The 13,911-nt window shown below is 40.9% G+C and overlaps 1 protein-coding gene across 7 annotated transcripts in view; it reads right to left on the reverse strand.

Moving 5' to 3' along the window:
• Window positions 1–13,911, reverse strand: part of ptprub (protein tyrosine phosphatase receptor type Ub) — a 163,458-nt gene that overhangs the window by 19,991 nt on the left and 129,556 nt on the right. For 4 of the 7 annotated variants that reach the window (XM_032518295.1, XM_032518296.1, XM_032518294.1 and 1 more), the window contains exons 14-19: window positions 12,252–12,390; window positions 11,279–11,302; window positions 10,850–11,004; window positions 9,978–10,165; window positions 1,776–1,848; window positions 1,600–1,676 (exon numbers count right to left, since the gene is read on the reverse strand). In XM_032518295.1, the coding sequence (XP_032374186.1) occupies window positions 1,600–1,676; window positions 1,776–1,848; window positions 9,978–10,165; window positions 10,850–11,004; window positions 11,279–11,302; window positions 12,252–12,390 (656 nt within the window). The remainder of the gene's footprint in view (window positions 1–1,599; window positions 1,677–1,775; window positions 1,849–9,977; window positions 10,166–10,849; window positions 11,005–11,278; window positions 11,303–12,251; window positions 12,391–13,911) is intronic. The other 3 variants (XM_032518299.1, XM_032518298.1, XM_032518300.1) reach the window with 1 other exon arrangement.

Below are 13,911 nucleotides of genomic sequence, written 5' to 3' on the forward strand. Positions count from 1 at the left end.
TGTGTGTGTGTGTGTGTGTGTGTGTGTGTGATTGGGTGGCCATGCTACACCTGTCACTAAGACCCTCTTACGCTTTAGAAGCAGACAATATGTACTGGACTGCTCTACATGCACAGGAAGCTGTCAAACATGTGCACCTCTTCAAGCAAACACACACCACAGCCAAGCAAAGTGACAGAGAAAGAGGAAATAGAGAGCTTTTGCTTTCTCCCCCCTATTTTGAAAACGGAATAATACTTCACAAAAAACTTTTCCATTTAACCTCTAGTGAAATAATCACAGGCTGTCCACAATATGCTTAGTAGTTACCATTCAGCTTGCAGGGTCAGCCTTGTCAGGGAGTAACACCACTGACACCGACCCTGTAGTGGCTGCTGAGTGGTGTTTTTCCTCTAATGCCTGCACCTCTGTGCCCTAAATGCTAATGGAGACCCTCACAATAACTACATTCCTAACAGCAGGCCAGGTTTTTTAATGCCCTCTCATTGTAATGAACTCTCTAAAAGCATCTCACCACTGGCCATTCTCTGCAGAGTAATAAAAAGAGAGGGACAAAAGCCTGGTAGCATTTTTTATGATATGATTTGGCCTGAAGGAGGCATCCATGTGAAACCAAGTCAACTTACGCAGCTAGGAATTTTCTCTCTCTGAATACTTTTTAATAATTATATATTCTTCATAAATATTTTGAAAGAGACAGGATCTTCCAAACTCTTATCAGCCTCAAACAGGACTGGGAGTAATCAGCTTGCCTAAACTTCTCACTGAGTGCCATATTTACTTTACAGTAGTCCCAATGGGAGACGTGCAAAATAAATCTTATGTGAAGAAATCATATCACATTTACAGACTTCCTTGACTTGACTCAAATGAAAAGCACCAATTGAGGGCTGCGAGAGCAAATTCACTGGGGAACCAAAATACAAGTTTCTATCTATTGTACAAGCATATCTGGTTGTCAAATTGTATTTCTTTTTTATTTCAAAATCTGGGTGGATTTCTTTTATTAAGAACTTCCTTGCTTCCATCTAAACGCGTACTTAGGCTTTCTGAATAAACAGATTGCTCTAGTTTTTATGAATGGGAACATGTACTGTATGAATGAGACTGTGTGAGACACATTAGAAACATGTACATGTATTCCATATGACCTGTGGCACTGCATGTGTGGAAGACACTTAAGGTGAACAGGAAAGGATCAACTGCTCCCGGCGCATCTAGAGATTGAATAACATCAATCATGTCTATTTAATTTAAGGGGATTTTGTGGCATCTTACAGAAAGACTCATCTCCTCTGCAAGGCATTAAATGCATTAATTCCACTCTGTTTTAATAAAAGCGATAGCAGAGTTCGTCTGGGTCAGGGATTCAATGCAGCAATTGACAACCACGGCAGCTGGTAAAAAAAAAAAAGAATTGCACAGAAGGGTGTTTGATTGGATGAAAGCTTCCAGGTGAAAGTGGGCCAGCAGACTAGCGAGATTACAGGAATTAGAAATGGACTGTTGCTTTGCAGGGCGTGAGAGATAGAGACTCCGCAGAGGCTGACTATTTGTATCCCATGTCGAACAGAGACAGAAAAACAGGATTCGACTTACATCAATGTAGTTAGCGTTGATGTAGTCTGAGTTGGGGTCTCCCAGGAGTGGGTGGAGCTTGACTCTGTGGCGGTCATCTGAGACAAATTAGTATAAAAGAGCAAAGAACTGTTAAAACAAAAAAAAGTTTCCACATTATTTTCTGTTATGTTTTTAGATAGGATAAAATGACTTACATCCCAACAAGGTGTCATGCCTCCCTTTGGTCTTGTCCTTCTTCTTTGTGCAGTCCCAGCCATCAAAGAAGCTCTACAGAGATAAAAAAAAAGACACTTGCAGATTTCAGACTCAGTGCCTCTCTATAATAACCATTCAAATATCTGAGATAAACATTAATCAAAGCTTTAACACATTATTCATTTTTCTGTTGTGTGTGATTATTGTGATTATTTTTATGCCGAGCGCGATAAAAGCTTATTAGCACATATCAAGCATGGCAAAGAAGATCAAGAACCATTCTGTCCTACGTAGAAGTTCAGTGGTTGACATGACATGAACAAAACAGCGCCACGAGCATCATATAGTTCTCGTCTAATCCTGAAGCCCTCATGAGTCGTTGAACGCCAGCACCTATTCCTGTCAGCTTGGGTTACATATTATGTACACCATCAATGAGAGTATCAAGATAGACATAAATCTATCAAAAAAAACAGCAGAGGCTCATGGAGGTAATGGTTGTTGCATAATGCACAAATTATCCAAACACTGACAACCATTCCAAAGTCAGAATCAATATTAGGTTTAATGCAAAGTAAGTTTTCCCAAATAAGCTTTGCTTTGGTATTTTGGTGAACAACAGTCACAATAAACAATGTAAGAGATAAGAAAAAAACAAATACTGCAAAAGCCAAGAACCATAAACGTATTATAGAAATAATTTGCATTAAAAAAAATGTAAGTGAAAAGAGCTGTACATCATTTAGAATAGAGAGGATGGAATGAATCAACTGTTGAGGATGCTAATTTCTTTCCCTGAAAATGTAGCTTTAGCCTCAGTCTTTTAGCACGATGTAGCCATCATGTGCAATTTGAAGACCGCTTGAAGACGGTTTATAAGACGATTTAAAAGAAGCCAGCTGGAGAAAAAAAACGTCAGCTTGAGTCGGTACCTGGAGCTCCTCCAACCCCTGCAGCTCATGTTAGCTTAAATAGCTAGCACGCCATAGCTGATCAAATCTGCGACAGGTATAATTTCATTGCTGGCTAGAAATGACAAGTATACTTTTGTCTATCTTTGATTGAAATAAAGGACCCATTGTTTCAAAAATTACAAAAACTTCCAGATGTAAAACTGCCACGCTATCAATTTAAATTGCATATGTGCCATGTAAGAACAGAAAAACAAATGCTAGCCTCCTGAGGTAAGCTAAATCAGAGGAAATTGTATATATATAGATATATATATCTATCTATATATATACACTAAGGGTGTGACGAGATCTCGTTTTACGAGATCTCGCGAGATTAAAACGCGACGAGATTTCTCGTCGAGGTGAAAAGTTGTCTCGTGAGGCGATGTGACGTCAGCGTGATGGAGCGTGAAATTACTATTGAAGTTTCTCTCTTTTTCATGCTTGAAGAAAAAAATTGTTTCTGTTTGCACTTGCAGTTTTGAGAGAGCAGTACTTTGGTTATTGATACACTTACTGTTTGCATTTACAGTGTTATTTTTCTGTTATTTACACATTTATTTTATTTAGACTGTTTATTTTGTTCGGTTTGTGGAAAGGAGTTAGATTTCTCGTGTGAAATTGTACAGGGCAGAAGCCAGTTGGTAGAGTTTATTCAAAACATTTTGCAGTGTTTGCATGTCCTTTACTGCATATAATTCATTAAAATAGTAAAAAAAAAAAAAAGTTAAATAACATTCATCATTAATAGTTGATTTCAAAATGCACCTAAATTGTTTTGCATTTTGTGATTTTTCAGTTGAATAAAAAAACTATTTTCCATTCATATATTTTCCATTCGTATATTTCATGTCTTTAATTTTTTTTTAAATCTCGTCTCGTTCTCGTGAACCCAATCTCGTGATGGGTCTCGTCTCGTGGAGTAAGCGTCTCGTCACACCCCTAATATACACACACACACACACACACACACACACACAGTATATAAATCAGTGTGCTGAGAAGACTGGTGAAGGCAGAGGGACAGCCTGCCACCCCCTTGGTGGATAGCTGATCAGGTGTATTATAACACATCATACTCAGCAACAAATCTTCTCATTCCCTATCATCCACCTGTCTGCATGGATGCACTGGAAAGCGCTTACTTTCAGTCATAACATCATAAACCACTGTTAAGCGTCAAACCCACGCACATACACACACACACACACACACACACACACACACACACGTTAAACACACACACACACACACACACACACACGTTAAACACACAAGTCCCCTGTGGTTTTCAGCCACTAGGGGAATTTGGTGAAAGTCTGCCCAAGTATGCATGCTGAGCAGGGGATTACAACGCAGTTCTCCCCACAGAGAGCCAAGAACCAGCAAAATCCTGTCTGGGATTACACCCTCCTCCTCAATTTTTCCTCCTCATTCCATGTGCTCTATCTCTCAGGGTTTGTCTCTCTTTCTCTGAATTTCTCCTTCTCTACTTCTCTTCATCACTCCTCTCCCTGTTCCTCTTATGCCTTATAATTCAGACACTAGACCTCTGAGCTTTCTTAGTTTCTCTGCTCCCACCACAGCTCTGCTCAGCCCTCCAAAAAGGAGAGAAGAGAATGGAGAGGAAAAACACAGGAAGAAAAACAGCAAGTGAGTGGCAGGAACTGAAGGGAAACAACACAGACCCGTAAAGATTGATTAGAAACCCTCATTGGCAGGGATCAGTGGGGTGGGTTGGTTAAGAGGATCATAAAAATGAAGTAAAATTGGATGAAGGAAATAATGACACAGTCCTGAACTATTGACACTTTTAAAGCACTTTAATTTTAACATCTCTTGATGTGCTATTAAAACATCCCAATAGATTTTGTAATGCAAATTATTTGTTTCCCCTTAATAATTGTGGACATGCAGTTCTCCACAATTTCCCTTTCAGGATCACTCAATAACTGTTATGTCACCCCGCAATAGGGACAGTAAATGTCAAAAAATACAAACTATAATAAACAAGTCTGATTCATGTTGCCAAAAGGGTAGAATGAGGTAGCTGTTGTTACTTTAAAATAAGCGCAGTAATTCAGTAGCCGCTAGTGCAACTAAACTTTGATTCAATGAGTCTATCATCCTTGCTAACCTCAGCCTCAGGGTACAAAGCGGTATAATGAAAGTTTTGACTTCTCCAGCAAAGCTCTGCTGTCGTTTACTCTAAACCTGCTGTGGGAATATGACAGTAGTGACAGTAGCAGCCACACATACAAGCCCCTTTACAACTCACCGTAAATTCTTGATCAATGTTTTTGCACAACATAGGTATTCTTCGGGGAAATAAAAACCTATACCTGCCGGGGTAGTGTAATATGATACTCCTCATCATTTTACTTCATAATAGAGAGAGACACTCTATCAAAACACATACTCTAGCAAAGAAAGAAAAAAAACAAGGAGGTGTGTATTGATTTTCTGAGTGGAGTGTGTTCTGCCCGTGAGGGACAGTTTAATGAGTCTACAAGCAGAGTTCCAGAGGGGAAAACCATGAACCAGAAACAAAAGATGTTTTCTCTTTTCATAAATGCCATGGGCTGTGGGTGACATGAACGGACTTCTCCCTAGGGTGTAATCTCAATCTCAGCCACAATACTTCCACCTGGGAGAGGTATTCAGAGATCTGGGCCCGTCATTATGTGCCCTGAAACATACCGCTAGAGATAGCAGCCATTGACACAGCAGGAGGAGGATAAGCAACGCTCTGCCAAAGAAACAAGTCTGTACTTACAGTTCAATTCAGGACTAAAACCCCATGATGCATTGGTGCAAAAAAGAAATTAAGCTAGCAGTGATTGGCCAAGTGATTTACAACAAGCAGCAGTGGTGGTGCAAGCAGATTTGGAATCATTTCAAGTTCCTGGACAGCGACCTGGTTAATTATGTAGTGTCTGAATAAATGGTAATTCCCTTATTTAGGATTGCGGAGCCACTAAGATTAATCATCGCCTAAATGACAGACATCGGATTTGGACATTAAACATTACATGTTGTAAGGCTCTGAACATCAGAAGGATCATTACGGAGCATCATCAGACTTCTGCTGTGTGAATTTCATAAATTCTGACCAAATCTGGGATAGTTTATATCGATGACGTTTCATTTCCGGGACTGTTCCCCCTGATGTCCGTCACCTTCTGCTGCTCCTCAGATCTCTGCTGGGTACATCTGACTAAGACTTTCTGTCCAATCTGAGTTTTGAACAACCACATGTTTTACCAAAACAAGGCTATTTTGCAGAGGCACCGTTGCTCCGCCTAAAGACAATTGTGATTAATAATAAACCAATAAACCAATAAACCAGAGCATGTTTATCTCTCATCCCGGAATGCTGTGTTTACTAGCCAGACCCTCCTCCGCTGCGTTGTAGAAGAAGGTCTGGGAATGCAAGACTAAATCTGGTATGTCTCCCCACACAAAATCTAGTGGTGCTTAAGGTTAAGAGAATTGTCCTATGCATCACAGTCTGATGTCTCATTGCAAATTATAAAGCATTTACAGTATGTTGCACCATATATTGCAGAGGGAGGTAAATACTAGCATTGCTACTGGAAGAAGGTTATTTGGAGGTGACATGGGAGCCAAGACCTCTCCTTTTCATGTTTCTCCCTCTGTTTCTCCTTTCTTCCCTTACCACTCAACCCCTCCAGACTCCCCTTTCTTCTCTTTGCTAACCCACAATCTGTTAGCTGTGACCAGGGGACTAACTAGCTAGAGCACCATCAGGGACATTTAACCTCATCTAGCCTGCCGTTATGACAGAGGTCTTCTTTAGGCGTGAATGAGGATGATTTATTCATACGCGGGAGTGATCCAGATGCCTTTTTAACCCCACTAATACATTTCAGTGGGTGGTGAGGAGGACGCATGGGTGACGTCAGAGGAGGATGGATGGCCTCCCACACCTCTCTCGCACGAGCCATTTCAGCTACCATGGCATCTCAAAGCAGATATCCACAACATGTAGTAATTGCACATGAACCTTCTTACCACTGGCGGACAGCCAATAAAGATACCCAAACTACTCAATTTTTATGATATAATTTTATAAATATAATAATCTAGATTATCAGGATGACCCATGGTGGCCTAAGGCCCTGTTCACACGTGAATGCTCGCGGGTGAAAACTTTCGTTTTTGGGGCTTAAAAACTCAAAAAAGTGAAACCACCCACCAGAGTGGAAATCTTAAAAACGCTCAATTGGCGCGTTCCCATCTAAAGGGTAAAAACACAAAACTCTACAGACAGAGGTGTAGAGAGATGAGAAAAAGGCATTCAGGTAGTCTGTTGTTTTGGAGTAGGTTACAGAAATTAGGGGCTGCTGTTATCTAAAAGATTTTTTTATATAATGGCTCAGTATTTAAATGATTTCGACAATTTGGATAAGGATGAAGAGAGACGGTCATCACCTGACAAACATGCAACTCCACCTCCTCGTCTGTCCAGACAAAATTGTTATATTTTGTTGTTTGCTTCGCCAAGTTTTAGTTTAGCGCTACTAGGGAGAGAAGTAGAAGGAATGTGTTGTGGGTTGGGGTTTTTGTTTGGGGGTTATTTTCCCGTTTGGCCTTCCCTGTGTTTTCGTCCCGGTTTTCTCCCTAGTCTGGTGTCATAGATTCTGTCTTATGTTTCCCTGTGTGTGTTTGTTATGCTTCTGCTTTATTTTGGTAGTCAGCTTCCTGTCTTGTCTTGTCTCGTTTAGTCTAGCTTTACTTTGTTTGTCTGATTGTCCTGCCCCGCCCTAATGTGATCCACCTGACGTCTCACCTGTTCCCCATTACCTCGTTACCTCTTGTATTTAACCCCTGTGTTTCCTTTGTCTCTTGTCGGATCATTCTTGTTGTTTACCTGTCTATACATCACCTTGTGCAGCTTTCCCGTGATCGTTTCTGCTCCTCTGGATTGTTTTCCCTGCCTCTTCCCCTGGAACCCTGTGGACTTCTTGCTTGCATTATTTTGGACTTTGCTACTTAGTTTTGGATCCCTGTGTTTGTTTTTGGGCCTTTGTTAATAAACTCTAGTGCACCTGTTCCCGCCTGCCTGCCTCTTCTCTGCGTTTGGGTCCTCCATATCTCCTCACCTCGTACCAGAATGTTGTACACAGGCGGGTGGACTTGGTGGTGTTATGAAATTTCACACTCTTTTTGCATCATGATATGCATGCAGATTTCCCCCCCAAAACACTTGTGTAAACACGGAATAAAAAGTGATAACGCAACGCCACTTTTGCGTTCTCTTCAGATCGTTTCCGTGTAAACATAACCTAAAAATTGGAGGTGCTTAACTCCAACCCCTTGGTTGTGTCTTGACATTTGGACAGTGGTATCACAAAGCGGTGAGAGGAGAAGACGTGTCAATGACAGAATCAAATCTGGACCTTGAAGAAGCTCAACTCACAGCTCTGAGTTTAAGTGTATAGGTTTGCAGAGCTCCACACTCTGAGGGCTTTTGCCAGTCCATCCCGATTGGACTGTGTTCTTTTATTTCTTTTTTCGTTTGTTTTCTTTGGGGGATAATACATTTGATCAATAATGATGCAGCAGTTCCCACAAGATATTTCACTGTGGTCACAAGGAAAAAAGCTGCGTTGTTTATTGGTATGTAGGGGCTTGACAACAGTCTCTTCCAACATTGTCACCTCTCACTAGTGTACCTTCCTCTGCCCAGTATACAAGCTCCCAGAATCTTCCTGCAGTACACAAGGTTTGTCTATAAGGTTTAGAGGTTCCTTCCACTTTCAAACAATGTGTCCAATTAAGGCCAACCCCTCCTGCTGATGAAAGCCGAGGTACTGAACTACCTTTCTCCCTGGGGCACAAAGCAGGGGAGCAAAATCTCTTTTAGCCCCCCCACCCCGGCTTCCTCAACTTCATCATGGACAATGTTATCACTTCATTAAGTACTAAACCAGCAGCCTTTTTAACTTGCCAGTTTTCTCTGCTGTGTTAGGAGTACGCAAGTAAACCAGCCATGGAAGTACATCAGTGTGGCCACTGTACCCGGACCTTAGGGTGAAGCGGGAGCCAACCCACAAATCACAGGTTTGTCTTTTGTCTTTGCTGTTCCCCCCTCCACCTCCCAAGGGCAAGCAGCTCTGAGCAGAAAATGAAAGAATGAGATCGGGGATAAAATAGGTTTTTATTCCACACGGAGGCTGGCCTCAGTAGGGCAAGGAGCTCAACAAGCTTGTGGAACCTTTTGTGTTGTGCTGCTGCTCCTTTACACTACTAAGAGGAAAGCTCTTGGCAACTCGTATACTGGATTGAGAGGAGACTTTAGGATTAGTGCTGTCAAACAATTAAAATATTTAATCACGATTAATCACAATACTGTCATAGTTTACTCGCAATTAATCGCACATTTTTATGTATTCTAAATGTACCTTCATTTCTTTTTTTCCCATTATTTTTTTCTCATTTTAATGCTCTTTTAATGCTTTGTGCAAATGTTTTTTTTATTGAAAACAACATTGGCATATAGGCTACTGTAGTGCTCAATTTTAACATTCTCACTTTGCTCTTGTCAATGGAACCATTTGGCAACTTTTAAAAAGTAAACTTTCCATTCAGAATCTTATTTGCATGGATGCCAAAAAGATTTCGACATTCTCACGACAAAGGACATTTCGACGTCTCACGCTCGCCATCCACTGCAATGCAGGGAACTCAGATGCTATAACATCACTGATAACCTCAACACACAATCAAACACATACAAAAGTTACATAAACCTAATTAGACCACTTTTCAAATTTCAGCATGATAATTAAAGTAAAGGTGATAAAGCCCGTATCTGTGACATTAGATGTAAGGTAAAATGTTAAAGGTGCCTTTATTGTCCCATTGTTCACAGAGACATTAAATCTGTCATCTACATTTAACCCATACATTTGTTTATATGGTTATGTATATCACTGCAGTTTGAGTGTTCTTGCCTCTTGTTATCTTGCTTGATGTATGTTAGTAATAAATGGACCAATTACGCTAATGCTGTTGAAATTACAGTGAAGGTTGGTTATTTACAGATATAATCACAGTGTGACTATATCAACACTGTTCTTTAGACATTGTTGCATCAGCAGCAATGCTTTGTGTTGATGTTTAATTTCATGTTGTCAGAGTGTAAGAGTAATAGCTACTGTAGCCGTATCTGTTGCCTTGTGCTATGTGAGAGAGGAGTGTACTGTAGTAGTGCCCTCTCACCTCATACTCCTGTTTAAAGCCGTAGCCCTCGGCTGTCTTCATCTGGTTGATGTGCTGGAGAAGGTCAGCCACTCGGACGGCGGGGTGGAGCTGCCCAGTGTGGTAGGGCGATCCTTTACGTCCACACTGGTGCCTCGGGGAGCCTCCCAGCAAGCTGCTCGCCTCGTTCACTGAACTACGAGCATCACCTGCAACCAGACACAAGACACATTGGCAATTTCAGCATGACTCCCAGCTGACAAATCCATGTACAAGACATACTGCAATATAAAATGTTTTTTGTGTCTCAATTGGTTTGGGCTGACACAAACTGGTGTTACTAACACAAAATGGCACTCTGCATGCTGATACTGACACATAAGTACAGTTTATGTTACAGGTGTGTCAATTTGATAAGGTTTGTCTGGGCAAAGATGTCTTTATAATAGACTGTATACAGACATGACAGCAGCTCTGTCTCGGATGACGTGTGAGCGGACCAATATCTGCACCAATTTTAGAGTAAACACATCTGTCGTTCCCTCTCTGTGACGGACAATATTAGAAAGAGGATCTCCTGAAGATGAAAAGTACTTGACTAGCATCACAAATCATTTCTTTCAATTCAGGTGACTTCACTTGTGCGTTTCTCCTCTTTTTTGCAATCTTGGGAGTTTTTTGTATATAGCTAGGTAAGATGTGTACCAAAAAACATTTTTTTCACACAGGGTGATAACTATCTTTCAGAATGATTCAGACATGTATGGAGTGACTGAGTGACGGTCAACAAGATTACAAGTGTCACGATGTATGTCAATTTTGAAATTGCATTCTGTAGTTGTAGTAAGCTGGCAGGTTTGTGTACACTGTACTGTTTGTTGCATTTATCTTACTGCGTGTGCCACAGGTTTGCGCATCCATGAAGGAAAGGGCCATTCTTTCATCCTCCTGTAGGGTGCTCTGGTCTGTGAAACTGCGCTCCATAGAGCCCATGTGGCTCTTCTCTTGCCGGTAGGTAATGGGTGTCTTATTCATGTTCACTGGTTTCCTATTCATGGATAAAGAAGAACATATAGAATATATTTTAATAGGTAATAGAGACAGAGAGAAAAATGAAAGTTATGTTTAGTAAGGACTAATAAGGACTAATATGGGGGTAAAGATTGAGAGAAACAAAGTGAAAAAGGTAAGTCTAAAATTAGTGAAAGAAAAACCGCTGCTTTATTGTCTTCCCTCTACAGTTTATGATTGACAGCCAGACCACAAGCACGTATATGATGGACCCAAAAACGATTGGAGAGCAAAGAGGTGGAGTCACTTACAGACAGTAAGAGTAGTAGTCTCTTCTGGCCAGAGTGCAGGAGAAGGGAAAAAAATCAAGAGAAAGTAGAGGTGCAAGATGAAAGCAATGTTAGCTGAGAGCAGAATGCATTGATTACAGTGAAAATGAGATCTATCCTCTCGTGAGCTCGGCTGTGGGGGTATCCATATGACAAATGCAAATGTACCAAGCAAGTGCTGTGAGACCAAACCACAACCAGGCTAGAAAAAACGTGTTTTGGCTTCTATCCAATACGTCTCTGTGTTACACTACAACATTTAACAATCAATTATCTAAGAGCAAACTTCATGGTGGCTTAGCAGAGGAACCCGGCTAATGTGCAGAGTAGTGGTGACTTTCAGAATCAACATTATTCAATATCAGCCTGGACGCTGTGTCAGCCGTTAAAGAATGATTGCTGGAGCCCTGAGTAACTGCTTATTTGGCATGGCAGGTTCAGTTTCAATTCATGTTATTTTAGAAAGGCAAGTTAAGTCTTATTTATGTCTGGAACTCAGGCGTACAGCTAATGCTATGTAAATCCAAAGCCAGAGATGTGGATGATCTACTGTACACCTGTGGGATTGTTGGCTAATAATCTCTAAAAGCACACCTTTTCCCTCCAAATTACAATCTCATTCAAGGGTCAGGGCTCTGCTTGGTGTGCGTAATTAAGTGGCTAATTGAATTGCACCCGCCTTTAATTAGATACTTCACACTCAGATAGGCTATGCAGATGAGAGTTGTTTGGTCCCTCTGGTGCACCATAGGGGAATGAAAACAATGCAGCTGTGGCTGTTGGTCCAGCATCTTCCCTAAATGAGCATGACCTTTTCGAAAGTTCAGCAAGTATAAAAACTGATTACTGAACTGTTCCAAAACAAAACATAAAGGGTAAAACAATGTGGGAAATGTGGTGCGATTGTGCATAATGAGGCATGTTATGCACTCAACAGTTATCAGCAGACGTTTACCCTTTCTTAATGATGATGATGACAGCACCCAGCAGAAGGATGAGAACAACCAGACCTCCGGCACACACCCCAAGAATTAGACCCATCTCCTCAGAGTGTTGGGACACCTCCAGAGCCTTGCGGTGATCCTTGCAGGCCGCTAGATACAGAAACACAGGTGTACATAAAAAAAAAGGCACAATGCAAATAGAGGATATAAATGAATGAAGTGAGAGCTGCCAAAGAAATGATTTATAGGATATTCTAAAGGAAAGATTGTGAAAAATTGAATGCAGAGATGGGAAAATTGAAAATTCCCCACTTTGAAGAACTTATTATTCATGCACACAAAACTCACAAATGTAGACTTTTCACATGACACTACATACATTCACTCTGCTTATCTTGACTACTGTGTGGAGATCCACTGAATTGTAATGGTCTGCTTAAAGCCAAAGCTACACTTCAATAACAGTGGTATTTTCAAATAGCTGGTAAAGATGAAAGTGACACAGGAAAAAAGAAGTGATGCCTTAAGCAAAGCAGCCAGCCACTGTCAGTGTTGTCTAACACAACACACCTGCAATCCTCAGACTTACATAATAACAACTTAATGATTGGCTTGCAGAAGAAAACTGTGGATGTCTGAGAGTTTTTCAACCAGCTATTCAGGCTGTTGAAGAATTATACTGACATTATGAAAGAGTTGCAAATATGTCAGCACAAGACACCAACTGATTTGCTAAGATCCATTAGTCATGTACAAAAAAAGCGCAGCACATCGTTCTTTAATCTATTAAGGCATTGCAACAATAAACTGATACCTTGTGATAGGACAATTGTATATTTATATTCTATGGTACATACATTGAACCTTTGAGGTGCATTTCTATTCAAAACTGAATTAAATATGATATTTTTCCCAGTGACAAGTCATCCACGCAGCCCTACAGTACAAACTCAAGGTGCCCCGGTGTCTGTGAGCTAGTGGATAGCTTCATACTTATGTAAATGGTCCTTTTTTTGTCTTGTTCTAGGGGCCCACTGATCTAGTTTTTCTTGTGTGTCAGCCTGTCCTCCAGGGCTCGACAGCCCCGAAACTAGCCCTTCTGAGTCTATTGGAACAGCACAACCTATCTGGAGAGCGGTAGAAGAAGTCAGAGTAGGCCTAGGGATAAAACTGTATCTTTCTGCCTGCTGGGTAAGAATCAGATCTGGGGCAAGGAAAATGAAAACAGAGAATTGTTTTAGCCAAACTATCTGCAGCCATGGGCACTGTACTGGTGCTATAGAAGCCTCATCCTAAAGATCAAAGTAGGACGATTATATTTCATTATTTGGCAGGATATTTTAAATCATTGATGGGTGTTTGGCATATCTGAATGGAGAAAATGAGTCATTGGCTTGATATCAGAAAGGAACTGTTCCTTCTGAAACCGCTTTGGACGTGGTTTTTTTAAATGCGACCACTACATGTTCCAAAAATGTGACATTTCTGTGTGCTGTTCAGTGTATAGACACCTCTTCTGACAGGTTTACTTTATTTTGCAATAGTGGTAGGAGACGGTTTAGTTAGACTGGATCATAGACAAGCTATCATCCAAAGATGCCTTCATGTCTGTGAGCTACTGTAACTGAAGAGAACATACATCTCTGCCAGTCTCAAGGTTCTCCATTCAAA

Source organism: Etheostoma spectabile, chromosome 6 (genome assembly GCF_008692095.1).
Source record: "Etheostoma spectabile isolate EspeVRDwgs_2016 chromosome 6, UIUC_Espe_1.0, whole genome shotgun sequence".
Taxonomy (NCBI): Eukaryota; Metazoa; Chordata; class Actinopteri; order Perciformes; family Percidae; genus Etheostoma; species Etheostoma spectabile.